Source organism: Azolla caroliniana, unplaced genomic scaffold, assembly GCF_043228905.1.
Source record: "Azolla caroliniana isolate FFs.n. ecotype wild unplaced genomic scaffold, voAzoCaro1.0.p SCAF_8, whole genome shotgun sequence".
NCBI lineage: Eukaryota > Viridiplantae > Streptophyta > Polypodiopsida > Salviniales > Salviniaceae > Azolla > Azolla caroliniana.
This window is the reverse complement of record NW_028230443.1, coordinates 3,718,276-3,739,245: the sequence shown is the minus strand read 5'-3', so window position 1 is coordinate 3,739,245 and position 20,970 is coordinate 3,718,276. Positions and strand designations below refer to the sequence as shown.

The following is a 20,970-nucleotide window of genomic DNA, read 5'->3' as shown; positions in this document are numbered from 1 at the left end:
TGCTCTTGACGGTCATGCTAACAAAAGGGTAGATGGTGGTAAGGTCTCACATAAGTATTACCCTAATCTTGTAGCGATTGCATTCTACAATAGGATTCGATTTTGCTTTAGAATAAGTCAACCGGTGCATTAGTGTATTATTTGCAATTTGCACTTGCTCTTGACGGTCATGCTAACAAAAGGGTAGATGGTGGTAAGGTCTCACATAAGTATTACCCTAATCTTGTAGCGATTGCATTCTACAATAGGATTCGATTTTGCTTTAGAATAAGTCAACCGGTGCATTAGTGTATTATTTGTAATTTGCACTTGCTCTTGACGGTCATGCTAACAAAAGGGTAGATGGTGGTAAGGTCTCACATAAGTATTACCCTAATCTTGTAGCCATTGCATTCTACAATAGGATTCGATTTTGCTTTAGAATAAGTCAACCGGTGCATTAGTGTATTATTTACAATTTGCACTTGCTCTTGACGGTCATGCTAACAAAAGGGTAGATGGTGGTAAGGTCTCACATAAGTATTACCCTAATCTTGTAGCCATTGCATTCTACAATAGGATTCGATTTTGCTTTAGAATAAGTCAACCGGTGCATTAGTGTATTATTTGCAATTTGCACTTGCTCTTGAGGGTCATGCTAACAAAAGGGTAGATGGTGGTAAGGTCTCACATAAGTATTACCCTAATCTTGTAGCCATTGCATTCTACAATAGGATTCGATTTTGCTTTAGAATAAGTCAACCGGTGCATTAGTGTATTATTTGCAATTTGCACTTGCTCTTGACGGTCATGCTAACAAAAGGGTAGATGGTGGTAAGGTCTCACATAAGTATTACCCTAATCTTGTAGCAATTGCATTCTACAATAGGATTCGATTTTGCTTTAGAATAAGTCAACCGGTGCATTAGTGTATTATTTGTAATTTGCACTTGCTCTTGACGGTCATGCTAACAAAAGGGTAGATGGTGGTAAGGTCTCACATAAGTATTACCCTAATCTTGTAGCAATTGCATTCTACAATAGGATTCGATTTTGCTTTAGAATAAGTCAACCGGTGCATTAGTGTATTATTTACAATTTGCACTTGCTCTTGACGGTCATGCTAACAAAAGGGTAGATGGTGGTACGTCCCTCCATATAGATCTCAAGATGGTTCTCAAGAAGACTCAATAAGAACACTTGAATAAGACATAGCTTTTGCGACAACACCAGATGTTGCATCTTTCACACCCTCACCAATAAAATTTGGGTAGAACAAGAAAAACATGAGAGAAAATTCAATTAGGGGAGAACAAAATTTGTTGAGAAGTAATATTAGAGTAACATCCTTTCCAACAAAGAAACCATATATAGATGTCAACCGATTGCCCCTTTACAAAGAAATCCATTGCTGAACAATCACTGCCCACACGTGTAAAGAGAAGTTATCAATGTCATGAATGCATGGCTCCATTACGATTACAAGTTGTTAACTTCAATAAACTAAGATTTTTAATTTTTTTAATCAGAGTCTTCAACTGATTAAGGAGCCCATTTATTTAACATATAAAATATAGACATAAATCTATTTGGTGCTATGCGTCGAGTTTTGCAATTCCTCGACATCCACCACATTATAATCACTTGTGGCCTTATATTGCCAAGCAGTCTGCTTAAAAGACATATCATAATCAGGTGAGAAATACAAGAAAAACTATAAACAACTGCCTTTATGTGTTCCTTTCTTAATATTTCTCTCAGGACATAAGTTTTATATATGCTCCTATGGTCATAATTAATAATTAGTTTCCCCCAAGTCCTTAAGATAGCTTACAATGGTGGGGTATCTGCAAACTTGAATACATGTTTATAGTGACTTTCAGGATATCTCAAACCAGCAACTTCATCTATAGGGACTGCATTAGCAATCTCCTCTAGATCTTCTCGAGAGAGTTCAACTTTAAGAGCACCGAGATTCTCATCGAAATTCTTAATCTTTGTTGTACCTGAGAATTTTGGTTTCAGATTTCAAATTTTATGCATAGCTTGAAAACGATAATATTAATAGAACCATTATCCTAATCCAAAAACACCATTTATTAAAGCTTCACACCAGAAAACAATATCATATTTCTTGCCGAAACAACACCAAAATACTCTTAACTGCTTGGATGTTAACCAGAATACACTTATTTCACAGATAATTTTGAAGGCAGAGGGGTATCCTAGTAAGTCTAAAAGACCAAGGGTATTAGGTTGTTCTTCCAAAAACAATAACATAATCATTTAATAGACCCATTAACCTTGTATTACTATGCTATCAAAATAATTCCTTGCACCAATATGCTATGCATTGTTCTTACCAGGAATAGGTACGACATCATCTCCTTGGTGAAGAAGCCATGCTAAAGCAAGCTGACCAGGTGTACACCCATGCTTTGATGCCAATACCGCAACGCGCTCATAAAAAACCTTATTTTTTACTTGATTCTCCTGTTGGAACCTAGGATGTCTCACCTGAGTTTATGCATAAATAAACAGAAAAAGATATATTCCAAGTTAACTTCTCCCTTCATGAGAAACTGTTAGAAGCTCATAATTATTGAGGAACATGCATTCACAACATTTACTACTTTACCAGTCTACCATCTGTAGAAGGCAACTGTTCAATAGTAGATTTCCCAGAGAAGAACCCTCGCCCTAATGGACTATACACCACAATTCCTATTCCTAGCTTCCTATGGGTAGAAAAAGAAGACATAAATTACTCAGCAAAAGAAACAGAACTACTTCTTTGGCTATCATTCATTGTTCTCGTAACCAAGCACAAAGATTGACAGCCTCTTTTCTTTATAATCTTTAAAATACAGCATAAACAATTAGTATTCCACCTAAAAAGAATTTTACATTTGCCTTTGTAGTTGAGAAACATTGATCAGAAAAATGGGCATTCTGATGTCAAACGACATATATGGACTATGAGTTTCTTTGTATTCACAAAATTAATGTGTTCTTCATTTATTCCAGACAAAAAGAATGCTGATGTAATGCCAAACAAGATAAATAAACCTTGAAACTTTTTGTACTACCAACACGTATCGATTTGCAAGTAGAGTGTATTACATATTAGAAAAATATAATCATACAGGATTTTAAAGATTCAGGAATATAGTCATGATTAACCACTTGGTGATATGTTACATATGTTTATATATCATACATATTCTAAGCTGTGTTTCTAAGCCTAGGATCGTGAAAGAATTGCTGAACAAATTGTACTTCTGCAATGGTTTCACATATGACCATAATTTAGAAACCTCATATTATTTACTGTTATACCTGCACAATGGAATGATTGCATCTTCAACATCCCTTGTCCACAAGGACCATTCTATCTGTACAGCACTGATAGGATGAACTGCATGAGCTCTCTGAATAGTATTGGGGCTTGCCTCAGATAGACCGATGTACTTTACTTTTCCTTCTTCCACTAGCTTTTTCATTTCAGAAACCTGAATTTCCAAATAAAGCAACAGAAAAGGTAATTAAAATTCTAGTTCTGACAGTTGCAAATTTTAGTTCCAAATTTCAGACAGAAAAGCTCCCGATTCATATGAACCCCAGATGGAAGAGAACTCTAATAGATGATTAAAACTTTTTTTATAAAGGAAATGAATGTTACTAGAATGAGAGACAAAGACTCTCGATAAGAACAAATGTGAGAAAAGCTAAATATCTAAATTTGGATGATTCTATTATATTGATGAACATTGGATGAGAAATGTGGCATTCTACTAGTATCTACTCCTGCTTACTTTCTCAAACCAAGCTATTGTATACATTTATCACAGCCAAGAACAGATTGCACAATTTTCAGCTCTAAAAAAGTACAAGCACACAAAAGATTATGACAATGTTCTTGCAACAAATACAAAAATCTAAACAACTCAGTCATAGAAATGAGTATAGGGGTTTCAAAAACAGCACTCTCGGGAGGTCCAAGCGGCTAAGTATACATTGACAATAACAAAAAACAAATGCCTTTTGATATGTATACCTTTCATATAATTTAAACTGAAGAGTTTTCTTCATTTCTATTAAACCAATCTCGTATTTAGGTTCCTATTAAGATGTAAAATTATTTACTACAAGTTAGATGCTTCTATTTGAGAAAAAGGGGCCGAATTTTCTTCCATTGATATGCATACATACCGTCTCTTCTATTGGAACAGAAGTATCAACACGATGCTGGTAATAAAGATCGATATAATCAACATCCAACCTATTCAGGCTATCTTCGCAAGCCTTTCGTACATAGTCCCTCCCTCCCTTCACCACAAGTTCTCCATTCTCAAACACATTGCCAAACTTTGTGGCAAGCTGAATTTTCTCTCGGGGCAGAAGTTTAAGAGCCTTTGTGAATCACAAAAGAGAAAAGAAAAACATTCTTCAGTATAGAACTTGATTTTAAAATTAATGATAGGTTTCTTTGAGATCCCTCTTCTACCTTTCCAACTAACACTTCATTTGTGAATGGTCCATACATATCAGCAGTATCAAAGAAGGTGACTCCTTGATCATAAGCATGTTTTATGAGTTCGATACTTTGCTCTTCAGATGGCATTGGATGGTAAGCAAAGGATAGTCCCATACATCCCAAGCCAATTGCAGAAACCTAAGAAACACACAATCAGCAACATGATTGCCATATTATGCAATTAGTCGATCAAGGCTATACAAGTTAATACACAGATTCAAGTTCAAAATTCAATGCCAGTATACAATTTCAATATATTGGATGTATAGAATCTTCTATATAAATTTTCTATTAATTTCCTCATATAAAATTAGGGTGTTCTCTCTTAATTTTCTATTACTTCATGCATGGAAAGGGAAATCACTCATTTTCTACATGCTATTGGATAGATTATCATCAGGTCTTTTTATATCATTTCACATGCAGCTCACCATAGGTCACTAATGCCTATGACGTTCTCATGGACTTAACTATTGGGTCTCATAGGTTCACAGCCTTTTGAAGACAAATGATGAGGAATGCAATGAATTGGTTACAATTTGTAACGGTGCAAGATCATAATGGCTTAGTAGCTGATGACTTTATCTATGACTATGAGACCTTGAAGGGACTAAAAAGACATCTAGATGCTCTGGAATCATTTTGGAAAAAGATTCGTAAATTAAAGTGATGGCATTTAACACCATTCAAGCATAGGTAACGGATCAGAACCAGAATTCTTGTTGAGAGGGGAGAAGGTGGATTTATAGGGCTTCGGTTCCCCCAACAGGCAGCTGCAAGTGCTCGATGTTCTCATGGATATGCAGCCCTTGGTGCTCTTGAAAGACAATGTGCACAAATAGAGTTCCAAGAACCACACACAAAATTGTGGTCATCAGCTACACTTCTAGCATTGACGTTCCCCACAGGGATCAAGCCTTCATTGGGCACAAAATTGGAGACATTTGGAGACCTTTAGTCTCGATGACTGCCGCATGATAAGGAAAAAAGAATTGGTGTCTCATCATATAATTCGGGGGGATATGGGAGTAGCTGTTACATGACTTAAGTATAAATGCACTACTCCAGTTCCAAAATAGCCTGGATTGATCACATACTTGGACATGACCAAAGTGGAAGAGAGTGTGCAAGCATGGCGAAAAAAAGGTGCACAAATCACAAAGGGCAAAAGGTACATCCACTCCTCCACCATAAATCCTAACTCCTCTGACACTTCTTGGTGGACTCGCCCCTTTCCTCTCTCTTATATAAAACTTACTTGTAATTGCTGGTTTTATAACCACTTTCTGTCCACCCTACTTTCTTGAATTGAGCTGATCTATTCGATTAGTTTTATATCTTAAGCGGGAGTGCATTTGAGTTTGAGTGATCTTGAGTCTATTAAGTGTTCGAGTTGAAATTATTCTTTCATGAGTGTGATACATTGACCATTTTGAGTGACCGCGTTAGTGAAATTCCCATGGATCCATGACTTCACGAAGACCACGATCGCTCTTTCCACCATCTTGACACTGTTTCACATTGCGGACATCCTCACAAGTGGGAAAGCTGACCTGACAACCCTATGAGTGACCTCTATTCATGAGTGGCGTGAGGGGTCCTACGAAGCCTTGCGGGATGCTAACCAAGGCTATTTCTAAAGTCTACCTACACAGCCCACCTATGGTAGACATTAATATACATTGCTCCCCTGTGCCAACCAACCTCAGATACCATGTCCCCTCACCACAATTCCCCCCATACATATTGGTCAAGCACATCAAGCTTTTGAACTATCCCAAAAATCATTCTACCACATGCATTAAGATCATTATCATGAATCTCGTGATCCTTAATAAATTTCGAGCTTTATCGACATTTGTAATCATGATTTGTCTCATATCTGCTGATTTCCTCCTGTAGTAGATGTTGATCTCTCTCTCTCACTTCCTTTCTCACTTTCTCTCCCTTTTGGTAAAGCATAAAATTATATTAATTGCATGTAAAAATCACCATTCCTGCCGTTTAACCCTCTCTCTTAAGGCAGCGGACATTTTCCAAAACCATAAAAAAACTTGGATATGCACTTGAGGAAAGGATCCGCGCATGCTCCAATAGCCAAAAGTGCCTCACAAATCGAGAAATGGTGGAACTTCATGTCTCTCTTCTCTTCTCTCTCCCTCCCTAGATGTCAAATTTCCTCATCCTCCCTGTAGATTTCTAGAATGCAAGAGAAAGAAAAAGAAGGAGAAGAAGAAGGAGAAGGAGAAGGTGAAGGAGAGGATGAAAACCTACCTGGAGTCCTTGAGTTCCAAGGCGTCGAAGAGGAACAGCCATAGCTTGAGGGTTTTGGAGTTTTGCTCAGGAAGATTGGACGCATCAGGAGGTAGGAGAGAGGAATTTCCTGTGTCTTTTATGACCCGGCATGATATTATGCTTATCGTGCAGTGCACGTTCCATCCAGGAGAGGCTTGACTGAGAGAGAGTCTTCTCCAAGTCTTGACCGGTCTTTTCCAAGTCTTGACCAGTCTTTTCCAAGTCTTGACCAGTCTTCTCCAAGTCAAGTCTTTTTTTTTTTTCTAGTAAAATGTATGTTTGTTATATTAAAACAAGTGATAATAGAACCTACCCATAGATTGACATGGAGCCCCACAAATGCATATGAATCAGAATATGAATACGGTTAACAATATTCGTTTTGTTTATTTTGGAAAAAAAAAAAAACGTTTTTTTATTGTTGCTACTGTCAGCGAAGAGGCCACACCCTGCATCTTGTCCGTGATGCGTACACCCTCGCCTCCCCTTGCATCCTGTTCTCGGCCTCCAAATTAGGGTTTCGGCTGAAAACCCTAATTTCAACCATATTTCTTCTTCTCGGCTTGCATCCTCGCCTCCCCCTCATCCTCTAAGTGACATCTACATATTGTTCTTGGCCTCTAAACTCAGGGTTTGGCTGAAACCCTGAAGTTGGTTGAAATTAGGATCCCTAATTAATTAATTATTCATGAATTAACGATAGGGTCCTCGAGTATATCCCCTTTGTATGTGGTATAGCAAAGGTGTTATTGGCAAGAGATTTGTTTTCATAGTTTATAATTATCTTTATCTTGCCAAAGGCCACCACTTATATTTGGTCCTTTCTTTGATGATATAACTTGTAGACATGGAAAATATTATAGTCTATTTGTATAGTGCCACTGGCCTTTTTAGTTTTAATACCAATGGAGCATAATTTTTATGGAAAAATAAAATAAAATAATTCATGAATTAATTAATGTTTTAGTAAATTAATTCATTATTAGTGAATTAATTAATATTTTAATTCCTAAAACCCTAATTTTGGTTGAATTCAGGAACCCTAATTAATTAAAATTTTTAGTAAATTAATTCATTAGTATTGAATTAAATTTTTTTAGTAAATTAAATAGTTTTTATTATGTAAATTTAAAACAAATGGTTTTGTCTGCATTATTTTTACTTATTATTATTATGGTTTTATTTGTATTTCCTTTTATTTTAAAGTTTAGTTTATTAATTTATTATCTTTATTGCTAGTTTTTTTTTGGGAAAAGTACTAGGATACCCCTAGAAGTTCGTCTATTTACCAGAATGCCCCTGGAAGTTCCAAATTTACCAAACTACCCCTATGTTCAAAAAAATACACTTTATAAAGTAATTATACACTCAAATCTACTAGGAAATTTTTGGTATTTTGGTAAATAGGGCTAGTAGATTTGAGCCTTAGGAAATTTTTGTATTTGTATTTGAAATTATATATCAAAAATTTCAATTGAAAGGTCACCTTAAAATCCAATTCTATGAATTTACACCGAGTTATACTGGTTTAATCCCATAAACCAAAATTTGTGATTGAAGTGACCAAAATTTAATTTTAAAACCAAAACATTTGATCGATGAGTCCATACGCATATGCCTCAATTATGTGTCTCGATTTCATCATATGTTGGCTATTTGATGTTACGATTTTTCTTAATATACGCATATGTGGTCACGTGTATACATATTTGATCGTATATGTGTGATAAATATACATATGTGTATGTTAGTTATAACGTAATTTCTATATTGTATGTTGTCCTTTTCGGGGAAAGGATCTTGGTGGCCGCCCTCACATTTTTGTGAGAATGGTGTAGTCACCATCCTTTTTTCAACAATTTTTTTTGTTGACATCCTTGTTAGTCACTTCGATTTCTTTACGTAATGAAACGCTCATAGCCATACTGATCTTGAAAACGTAGGGCTTGACCCACTTCATGTGAGGTCGTTCCTATGGCACACATATCCAACATCCCTCCCTCATTACATGGATACGATGCCACCATGAGATCATTCTTACGAAAGGCATTCATAATGACGTAACCATCTGATGGGCCACGTGGACCTACTATGAAAAGAGGGCTCATTTGGCTTGACCATTAGGTTGCACTTTGGCGTATGTCATCGTAATTATGAGACTTGAGGTTAGGTAACGTACCAACATAGTTTGTGGTAAATGAGGGGGAAATAAGGACTCTTGACATATATGTTTCTTTGAAAAAAAACATATATGGGCAAATGCCTCGCATATCTCTTATACGCATAAAACGTTCAACATTCAACACGAGCAACTTATTTGGTTAACTTAAGTGTTCAATGCATTTGTTCTCGAGGTCTCGAGTTCAATATGACCAAGACCATACAACATTGTTGATACATATGACTATAATACATGTTTAGACTTTAGGTCTAAGTGCGCTTCAAGGTTCTCATAATAGGACTTAAAAGAGCCGAAACCACATATGTGGGCATAGAAACATAGGTTCTTGTTAACATTTTTTTCGTGTATAAACTATTCATGACACGAACATACATGGTTGAGGCTCGGGGAGTCGCCATGAAAAAAATCAATATAGAGATCAGGGAAAGACATTCATTTGTCATCCCCATGGTTTTTAAAACACCTTTGTGTTACCATGTAACCTGATCTTGAACCTCATCTCATACGTCTAGAGGGGTATTGACGTGAGATCATGATATCAATTAATGTTTGCCCATGATATATTTGCATCACGACATGATGTTATGACTATTTGTTTGACCTTATCCTATTTCTTTGCCAGAAATAATCATTCAATGGCTTAGAATAACGACCCGATGTCATCCGCTCAAGCGGAAAGAACTCAAGGAAATCCTCCTGGGCCAATGTCCATTGAGTCGTATTGTTTACAAATACAAAATTTCCTTAGTTCAACCGTGCATCAAATGTTTGAACTTCAGCAATCTCAAAGTGCTCTCGAGGCACATTAGTTTACAACATGAGACTAATAGACCCGATGAGCGTCAGGGTGAACCATCATTTGTCGTAAAGCCATTTACGGGAGAAAAAAAGGAAAGAACCGAAGAAGCAAGCTGCACGTGGCTGGGCCGATGGGAGTCTTATTTTGAGCTCTATCCCACACTAGATAGTACGAAGATTGCATATGTCAGCCAAGAACTAGGGGGTAAGGCCGCCGCTTAGTGGCGTGGGCTCCGAACTTTGGGGAAATTGCCCGAAACCTGGACAAATTTTGTCACAGTTTTCAAGGGCCAATTTTTGCAACCTCCCTCTCGAACCGAGGCAGCACAAGTGTTAATGAACCTCTCTAGCAGGAAGTTTTCCTCGCTAGAAGACTATGTTCACCATGCTAGAACCCAAATCCAAAAGTCGGGTCTAGAAGGGGACAATTGGTTGATAACTTGTTTTGTCAATGGCATCCCCAATTCGAACTATCACTGGATAGTGCATGATAAGGATCCAAAATCCTTTGAAGAGGCCATTGAAATAGTTCTTCGCTATCAACGCACTTCGAAGGACCATAACAAACCCAACGAAGCGCTCGAGACTAAGCAGTCGCAATTCACTGGGAAACGCAAGACACCCAACGAATTCATGGATCGCGATTGTAAGCGACAACATCCTTTTTGCGTATTTTGGAAAAAGAAGGATCATACAAAAGAGTAATGTTGAAAGCTCCAACGAAAAGAGCACGACAACAAATCAAAAGTTGCAGACCATAAAGGTCAGATTCCTAATGTCCTTGAGGTCTATACACATCATTTAAGTAATTGTAAATGTTCTTTCCCTGACTATGTATTGGGACCCAATGATTTACTACGTGCAAACGGGTATATCAATGGATCTCCTGTACAATATTTATTTGATTCAGGAAGCTCACACAACTTTGTGAATGATCGTTTGGTTCAGATATGGGGAATCCAACCCACCGTAAGTGATCACACCTATACGGTGCACTTGGCTAATGGAAGAGTACAATACATCAACGGGGGGAGATTCATTCATTAGGAATTTCTATTGATAAGTTTATACAGAGGAAGTAGACTTCCATGTAATGAATCTTTGTACCACTGATGTAATACTGGGTTATCCCTGATTTTTTAATAAAAACTCTTCTTTATCTATTGATTGGGTTCACCATTCAATTACCTTTGTATTGAAGGATTGTACTCATTTTATTTAATGTGTAAATAAACAATCTCTTTCGATTGTTTTCTCTCCATCAATATCTGAGTTGTCTTGTTCTACTTTATTTTATTGTATACTTGATCCAGACATTCACGTTTACAATATTGATAATGTCTCGGGTCAATTATCATATTTTGAACAACAACAACTCGATGAAATCTTAAATGATTTTCGTGATGTTTTTTTGAGTGAACTACCAGATGGTTTACCTCCTAAACGTAATATAGACCATCGTATAGATATTGTACCTAGCGTTGCACCAATAAGTATACCTCCTTATCGATTAAGTCGATTCGAAGAGGACGAGGTATCTAAGCAACTCAAGGACTATTTACGAATGGGTTATATACGTTATAGTAAATCTCCATGGGGTGCACCTGTTCTCTTGGTAAAAAAGAAAGAGGGCACATGGCGTATGTGTATTAATTACTTACGCTTGAATAAAGTGACGATTAAGAATTCATATCCATTGCCCGGGGCTGCCGATCTAATTGACCGTCTACAAGGAGCTCGGTATTTTACGAAACTTGATCTCCGTACGAGCTACCATCAAATTCGTATAAGTGAGGACGATGTTCCTAAAACGGTATTTTGTACGTGCTGTCGCGAAGTTTCGCGCACGTGTGTTACTTGGGCGACGGGGATCTTGGACTAGGGAGTACTCAAGGGATAGAGAAGACCCGAGGTTTGCTTTACGACAATACTACTTCCCGACCCCTTCCTGAGCAAGGTCTCGTTGCCCTTTTCTTTTGTGAGGCTAGTTGCTCTCATTGATCACGATTCGTTGACCTTTCGAGATCACCGCATGAGCCAAGTGACCAAACGGGTACAAGCAAGATGAGCACGCAAGATGAACGCACAAGGGGACGATAACACAAACACGAATGTCTGTACGTCTTTATGAGGAGGAGAGGTGCATGGGCACGCCCGAATGCTCCCTCGTCACAAGATGTCGAATGTACGAGGAAGACACAAAACACATGCACAAATGCTCGTACACCTTTATGAGGAGGAGAGGTGCATGGGCACGCTCGAAATGCTCCCTCGTCACAAGACGGCCGAACGTACAAGGAAGACACAAACACACACACAAAATGCTCGTATGCCTTTATGAGGAGGAGAGGTGCATGGGCAAGCCCAAACGCTCCCACGTCACGAGATGACCGAACGTACAAGGAAGACACAAACACACGCACAAAATGCTCGTACACCTTTATGAGGAGGAGAGGTGCATGGGCAAGCCCGAAACGGTCCCTTGTCACAAGACGGCCGAACGTACAAGGAAGACACAAACACACGCACAAATGCTCGTACGTCTTTATGAGGAGGAGAGGTGTATGGGCACGCCCGAAACGCTCCCTTGTCACAAGACGGCCGAACGTACAAGGAAGACACAAACACACACACAAATGCTCGTATGCCTTTATGAGGAGGAGAGGTGCATGGGCACGCCCGAACGCTCCCTCGTCACAAGATGACCAAACGTACAAGGAAGACACAAACACACGCACAAAATGCTCGTACGCCTTTATGAGGAGGAGAGGTGCATGGGCAAGCCCGAACCGGTCCCTCGTCACAAGACGGCCGAACGTACAAGGAAGACACAAACACACGCACAAATGCTCGTACGTCTTTATGAGGAGGAGAGGTGCATGGGCACGCCCGAAATGCTCCCTCGTCACAAGACGGCCGAACGTACAAGGAAGACACGAACAAAGAAAGAAGGAGAGAAAGAAACACGAATGATATCGACCAAAGAGATAAATACGTGTTCGATTCCAACGCAAGAGGACCCTTTATAAAATAGGGTTTGATTACAATGGCAACTTATAGTTAACCACAAGCTCAATCAAAACATAAATACTAAATGCCCTTAGAGACAAGAGCAAATCTGAACATGGCGAAGATGAACACACGAGCACCACCAAAATGCCAATCCCAACAAACCACGACCACCTGAACGGCGAGCACACGGGCTCGCAATGACGAACGGGGCGGAGCAACATCGAACCAACGAAGCTTAGGCTCACGAGCACTTCAAGTGCTGACGCGAAGAAGACGAGCACGTGGCGATGGGGGGATGAAGGGGTATGAGATGAAGAGAAGTGGTGAATAAGAAGATGAAGAGCTCCGAAGGAAAATTGGCGATAGTGTCCTCCTCCCAAAACGTCCTCCCGAATGAGCCCCCCTCGACCTCCTTTTATAGGGAAAAACAAAAGGGGGGTGGGTTGCCAATTTTGTCTTCAATGAAAAAGGAATAAAATTCCTTAAATCACACTACACTATAAGACTAGATTTGAGCCGTTATTTGTCGTTATTTTCGTTATTTTCTTGGATGATAGTTTAGTTTATAACCGTACATTAGAAGAACATGCTAAACATGTCCGCTTTGTTTTACAAACATTGCGCAACAAACAGTTTTACGCTAAGATCTCAAAATGCGAATTCTTCAAGAAATCAATTACTTATCTTGGACATCTGATAACCGAACGAGGAGTTGACATTGATCCTTTTGGCATCGAGAAAATCAAACTTTGGCCCACTCTTCGGAATATTTGAGAAGTTCGACCATTCCTTGGTTTTGTCGGGTTTTTGCGAAAATCCCTTCGTAATTACTCCCAAATGACGACGCCGTTTACTGATCTTCTAAAAGGTCAAACACGTAAGTCTACAAAACCTATTGGGTGGAATGCTAGACTAGACCTCGCCTTTAAGGAACTCAAGGACCTAGTGTGCAAGGCTCCTTCACTTCTTCTACCTGATCCTTCAAAACCTTTTGAAGTTGGAATTGATGCAAGCGATTATGCTATAGGTGCTGTCTTATATCAAGATGGTAAACCAATAGCATCCGAGAGTAAGAAACTTGATTCTGCTCAATCTCGGTATACGGTTCAAGAAAAGGAATTATTTGCAGTTATACATGCACTCAAAACATGCCGCCATTATCTTTATGGAAATCGTTTTGTGGTAACTACAGACCACGAGTTCTTGAAATATTTTTGTGACCAACAAGACCTGAAAGGTCGTAAGGCACGATGGGCTGATCTCATCCAGGACTTTGATTTTTCCATACGATATCGTAAAGGTTCCATGAACACTGTCATTGATGCACTAAGTCGCATCCGTGAAGTTAACATGCTTAGCTTCAATGGAATAACTTCATATCTTTATGATCACCTTCGAGGAAAGTATCCCGATGACAATCATTTTGCAAAATACTGGGCAAACGTTGAGTCTGGAATAGACACCACCGCATCCTCGAAGGAATACTTCCACATTGCTAATGGTTTGCTCTACCGTAATGGGAAGGTTTGTGTTCCAGATTTGCCTGAGGTCAAAAAGAGAATTCTTTTTGAATGCCATGATGCACCCTCAGTAAGGCACCATGGAATACATTGTACACTCGTTCTTATCTCCACTCAATTCTATTGGCCTAAGATGCATCCTGACATACATAACTATGTGTCTAAATGTCACCAATGTCAGGTTAACAAAGCCGAGCGACTTAAAGCTGCAGGACTTTTACATCCCTTGGACATTCCCAATAATAAGTGGGAAAGTATATCCATGGATTTTATTGTTAGCCTTCCTCGCACCCAAAAAGGTCATGATGCCATTTGGGTTGTGGTTCATAGGCTAACTAAAATGGCCAGATTTATTGCTACTAAAACCACGGTAACAACTCCTGAATTGGCTTACCAATTCGTTGACGAGTTATTTTGTTTTTATGGGTTACCGATGGATATTGTGAGTGATCGAGATCCAAAGTTCACTAGTGACTTTTGGACGCAAGTCTTCAAGAAGTTAGAAACTACGTTGAGCATGAGCTCCACGGATCATCCTCAACCGATGGACAGACAAAATGAGTAAATCAAATTATTGAGGACATGCTTCGAGCATACGTTGGTGCAAAACCAACAAAATGGGAACGTTATCTCCCAATTTTGGATTTTGCTTATAACAGCTCCAAACATACGTCGACGGGATATATAGTCCTTTTATGTTGATGTATGGTTTTCAGCCACGAGCCTTGATTGATGTTAATATACATCATGATGAGTTGCGAAGTACACAAAAATTTCTTCAGGATATGCAAGATATGTTGCATATTGCATGAGATAATATAAAAATAGCTCAAGATAGAGCGCGTTTTTACGCCGATCATAATAGGCAACCTCGTGTATTCAACCTTCGACAAAAGGTATTTTTACGTGTACCTCACAATTCTAAGACATTGTCTACGGGTAAGTGCGCTAAGTTAGCCCCACGGTTTTGTGGACCTTTTACAGTCCTCAAACGGATTAGTTCATCGGCCTACCGTCTCGCTCTTCCCGATGGTGTTGAAATTCATCCAATTTTTTATGTAAGTCGTCTAAAAGAACTTCTAGGTTCTGGTGACAATACAATGACAACTGAAACTCTGGTTACTTCTGAAGAATTATCTTCTAAACCACATGTACCAGAAAGAATTCTCGATGTCAAAACAAAAAATCTGCGTACTAAAATAATATGAGAATTTAAAATTAAGTGGATGGATAAATCTATCAAAGATGCCACATGGGAACTGTTACCCGTTCCTTTGGGTGAACACCTTCGATAGATCTGCGACTATCGGTATTCAAGGGCGTGGTACGTGAAGGCTCGTAACAGAGACGTCGAGAGAGAGACAGGGTTCAGAGAGAAAACACTAGCGGGGTCTTGATAGACGTGGCGGCGTTGAACTCATAGGTATGGTTCAAAGCACAGACTCATGGAGCAAAATGGGCACAAATCAGATCTATTAATATGACAAAAAAAGATTACAGAACACGGCCTATGGTCGGTGACCTTACAAGTTTATCTAGTTACGATGGCCTAAGCTAGTGCTTCCGTCTATAGTTTTCTTCTCTCCCTCTCTGAGGTACAGGTCCTCGTTTAAATAACTTTTCCCCTAATACACAGCCGAGCCGTCGGTGGCCCATGATACTCGGACTCGGCGTTTGCTAATTTCCTAATTTTACATTTCTGTCCTCTGGACAACAGGAACGTGAAAATACTCTTAGAACTAACTTCCCTAAATTTCCATTGCAAGAGTGCAATGTTTTAAAGAGGGGGAGTATGTTATGGGCATGACCATATAATATCCCGTGGTGAGAATTTACCGTAGTATTCTATACACATGGATATGTGTGAGGGTTAAATGAGAGTGTAAAGAAGGGGAGGATTACTTTTAATCCTCGGGACTGAGACAACCCATTAGGCCAAGTGTGAACTTGCCTGGGGGCCTTGGGTATCGCTATAAATATGACGCCTAACTACCCTCATTTGATCATCTTTTGACTATGTCGAGACTCTATTCTTGTGGTGGGTCAGCTCTTGTAGCGAGTGCACCAGCACCAACTATGACTCGACGCCACAGTGGTGGTATGGGACGCCGATCGAGGCTCGAGTCCGACTCGATCCCTTCACTTAGGGGTGGTCAGGTGGATTGACACCCTTCTTTCTCTCTCTCCTTTCTTATTTATCTATCTAACATCCTTATCTCATGCTTACATTAGATCATGAGTCTAACACCGACAATTCAGCGCATACCTTCATTCCCCATCCGAACACAACCGTGGTCACCGGCTGTGTAGGATGAGAAGCATCTCCGGTCTGGTGTCAAATGGAACGACGCTCTGGAATCAACAACCCACGTTGTCTCTTCGCTAATGAGATTCAACTCATTCTCCTCGGTGATGAGCATCATTTCTTCCTCACTCGTCGCGATTGCCGATGTTCCCTTTCGATCCGAACCATTTCGGTCCGAACTCTTCTTCGAATCGATACTATCGGTCCCTTTCTCTTTCCGGAAATGCCGGCAGTTCTTTTGGGAGTACCCCGGCTTCTCGCAATAGAAGCTTGTGGGCCTCCCCCTTGACATTGACCTCATCCCCAACTTGTCCCGGTTTTGGGGACTCCGGTACTAGCCTCTTCCCCGGTTATGGTCATCTTCTGTGACCAAGGCCTTCCGATCGGTTCTGGACTCCCAGTTTTTCCGGCGAGCTTCTTCATCTAGCAAGCTTGACTTTACTCTTGCTAGGGACAACTGTTTACCTTTTGGCCTAGCATTGCCCAACGTGACAACTAACGTCTCCCAACTATTAGGGAGGGAACCGAGCAGGAGCAATGTGAGTACCTCATCGGTGAGAGGTACTTCAAGCGAAGTTGTTTGGTTTATTAGTCCTTGGAAGACATTCATGTGCTCTGCCATACTGGAGCCATCTTGGTACCGAAGCCTCACTAACTTCCGGAATACCTAAACCCTATTCACGATGTTCTTGTTCTGAAACATGATGTCGATCTTCTCCTAGAGTTCATGAGCCTTGCTCTCTTCGTTGAAGTTGTTGGCAGGCTCATGTCGATGAAGCACCGGATGTATGCCATCGTCTTCATGTGCATCACCTCCCACATTGTGGTGTTGATCTTATCCGGTCTCTTGTCCCCGAACTAAACCGGCAACCAAAGATCTTTAACCACTAACATGTCCCTCATCTTCGACTTCCACAATGAGTAGTTGGAGCCGGTGAGCTTGAACATGCCGCCAAACGGTTCTTCCATTTCTTATGTTATTAGCTCTGATACTAGATTGAAGAGTACTTATGCGGAATAATGGTCGACAACAACCGAGCCTCAAGCACTCTATGGAGAATCAAACACAGAAATGGGAATGGAGTTGAATGCACGTACACACAAACACAACAAAGAGTAGTACACATGATGTTTATGTGGAAAACCCTAATAGGGAAAAACCACGAGAGCCCACAGACTCCAACTATCACTATGGGAGAAAGGAATACAAAATGTAACACAGAGGCAACGACCTCGTGCTTTTACAGTCTTCGTCAAACGACGGTTATAACAAAGAGTGCTCACGCTTCTCTCTCTCTCTCTCTCTCTCTCTCTCTCTATGAACAACGATGATACAACAACAACTACTGTGATTGCCCTAAGTCATATTTATACCTATATGTCTTTTAGGCTATTTACAAATTTAGCCTCAGAGGGCTCACTCTGACATATTTACAAATATGTCCCATCTTCCGATTCTCACCAGGTCCATCCAATCCGGTTTCCGGATCTCATCCGGATTTCATCCGGGTCCTCTTCATATCCGAATCCGGTTCCTTCATTCGGTTTGTAAAAAATCAAGAGATGGATTCTTGTGAAGCAGAAGAGATGTGAGTTATGTGTGTGTGTGTAAGAGAGAGAGAGAGAGAGAGAGAGAGAGAGAGAGAGAGAGAGAGAGAGAAACACAGAGAATACGCAAAGTAAAAGTATATTGACAAAGGAGACAGACTAAACATTTTACAAGGCGGGAGGAGGGTGCTTTATGTAGTCACCCTCTCTCTTCATTAACTACAAGACTCATGGAGTATGGGGAATGTGAAAGCTCATAAGTTATGTGTCATAGAATATGATTCTATAACTCATACTAAATGCTAGAATACAAAGTGGTGACATAATGGTGACTCTTGACCGTTGGAGTGTCTATTCACTCTCAAGGTGAGTTCACACACTAGACCAAGTTGAGCTTGATTCTCAACACGCCCCCTCAAGCTCAAGTCGGGTTGGTTTTAGATGGTATCCGAAATCCGCTTCAACTCGTGTTCCGGAATCCGCATCGACTCGCTTTATGCGGAGTTGCAGAATCCGTGCTCCAGCTTGCGTTGTGCGTAGTTGCGTAGTCTGTGCTTCGGCTTGCGTATTTCTTCGCGGCTTTGCGCGGTTGATCGGCTCTTCGCAGCTTCATTGCGTGGTTGCGAAATCCACGCGTTATTGCGTAGTGTGCGCGGTTTGCGGAATACACACACGTTATTGCGTAATGTCTTCAGTACTCCCCCTCAAGCTTGGCAGGTCAGGGATCGTTAATCCGAGATCGGTCATGAATTGCCATAGCTTGTCGGCTCCTAAGGCTTTAGTGAAGATGTCGGTCGTTTGAAGATTGGTGCTAATGTGTTGTAGGTCGACATCGCCAGCTAGAACGCGCTCTCGGATGAAGTGATAGTGCACTTTGATGTGCTTTGTCTGCGCGTGGAACACCGGGTTCCGAGCCACATAGATACTGCTCATGTTGTTGCAGTAAAGGGGAGTCGGATCCTTGATGGGTATGCCCAGATCCTTGAGTATCCTCTTGAGCCATACGGCTTCACACACAGCTACGGCAGCGCCCCTGTATTCCGCCTCCGTACTTGAAAGAGCGATGGTAGGCTGCTTCTTGCTACTCCAGGATATTGCTCTGCTGCTGAGGGAGAAAACAAATCCGGATGTTGATCTTTTATCAGCTTTGTAGCCGGCCCAATCGGCGTCTGTGTACCCTTCGAGTCGTATTGGCATTGTGGTCTTGTAGAGGATGCCACAATCCATTGTGCCACGCACGTAGCGTAGAACTCGCTTAGCGCAATCCAAGTGAGTATCATGCGGTGTTTGCATTAATTGGCTATGGAGACCGATTGGATAACTGAGATCGGGTCGAGTGATCGTGAGGTAGATGAGACTCCCGATGAATTGCCGATATTGAGTCGGCTCACACGCTTTGGTGCCGGAGTTCGCATCTAGTTTGAGATTACGATCGAGCGGGGTTGCCACGGATTTGCACTCAGCCATCCCGAACTTTTATAACAAGTTGAGGATGTAGTGCCGTTGAGAGATCATGATTCTGGCCGGAGTCCGAATTACCTCAATGCCGAGGAAGTAGTGGAGTTCCTTCATGTCCGTCATCTCAAACTTGTTGGAAAGGAGGGATTTGACCTTAGTGATTTCGACGAGATGCTCACCTCCAATGACTAGGTCATCCACATATAAGATGATGACAATCGGACTTGTGGAATCGCTTTGTATGTAGAGGGAGTTGTCCGATTTTGACATACGGAAGCCGATTTGATGAAGATATTGCGTTATCTTCGAATGCCAAGCACGCGGTGCTTGCTTGAGGCCGTAGAGTGGCTTCTTGAGTTGGCATACAGATTTCAGATGGGTGCTCGAGTTGAAGCCGGGTGGTTGGATCATGTACACCTCCTCTTCTAATTCGCCTTGTAGAAGGGCGTTCTTGATGTCCATTTGATGGAGGTGCCACCCTTTCGCCACGATAATCACAATTACGGTCCGCACCATCGTTATCTTTGCTACCGGGGCAAAGGTCTCTTCGTAGTCGACGCCATGCGTCTGAGCGTATCCTTTCTCTACGAGTCGAGCTTTGTAGCGGTTTACGGAGCCATCAACGTTATACTTCACCTTGTAGATCCATCTGCATCCGATCGCCTTTTTGTGTGGTGAGGTGGGAACGAGATCCCCACGTGTCGTTCTTCCGTAGTGCCTGCATCTCCTCGTTCATTGATTCGATCCATTGTGGGTCCTTCGCGGCTTCCGAAAAGGTTTCCGGCTCCCGTACTGTCGCTACCTTCATCATAAAGGCGTAATGGTACGCCATATAATCGTTATAGTCGAATCGGTTTACGGGGTTCTTTTCACGGGTGGATCGGCGGAGCTTTTCATTTGCAGAGATGAGGGCTTTCTTAGCTCCGATTGGTACCTCGAAATTACCGAACTCACTGTCGAGTGAGTGAGTCGACGCATCGTCGTTGAAGCGATCGTCTTCGTATTCCGACATTTTCGCCTTGCCTTTGTCCATCTTCGGGCTAGGCCGTGATGTGCTTTGATCGCTCAAAGGCTCTTGTGGTTCGCTCAATGGGTCATGATCAGACTTTCTTCGAATATGCGCATAAGGCGATCTTCATCCTTGATCTCTTGTTCGGCGAATTCCGGGTCGAGCGGAGTCGGAGTCGGAGTTGTCTCTGGTGCGTACCAGGATGCGGACTCGTCAAAAATGACGTCTCGACTTACTCGAGATTTTTGAGTTGAGGGGTTGTAGCACATGTACCCCTTTTGATCCAATGAGTATCCTACGAGGATACATTTCTCCGACTTTGGGTCA

The 20,970-nt window shown here is 41.0% G+C and overlaps 1 protein-coding gene across 1 annotated transcript; it reads right to left on the bottom strand.

Annotated features, from left to right (window-relative positions):
• Positions 1 to 1,520: 1,520 nt before the first annotated feature.
• Positions 1,521 to 6,933, bottom strand: LOC147860826 (putative aldo-keto reductase 1). The gene is made up of 7 exons (XM_087324004.1): positions 6,791 to 6,933; positions 4,487 to 4,654; positions 4,192 to 4,392; positions 3,319 to 3,491; positions 2,618 to 2,717; positions 2,343 to 2,496; positions 1,521 to 1,985 (listed from the first exon to the last, which is right to left on the bottom strand). Exons 1-7 carry the CDS (start codon positions 6,830 to 6,832, stop codon positions 1,810 to 1,812), a joined length of 1,014 nt encoding a protein of 337 aa, XP_087180130.1. The 5' UTR covers positions 6,833 to 6,933; the 3' UTR covers positions 1,521 to 1,809.
• Between the last annotated feature and the right edge of the window lie 14,037 nt (positions 6,934 to 20,970).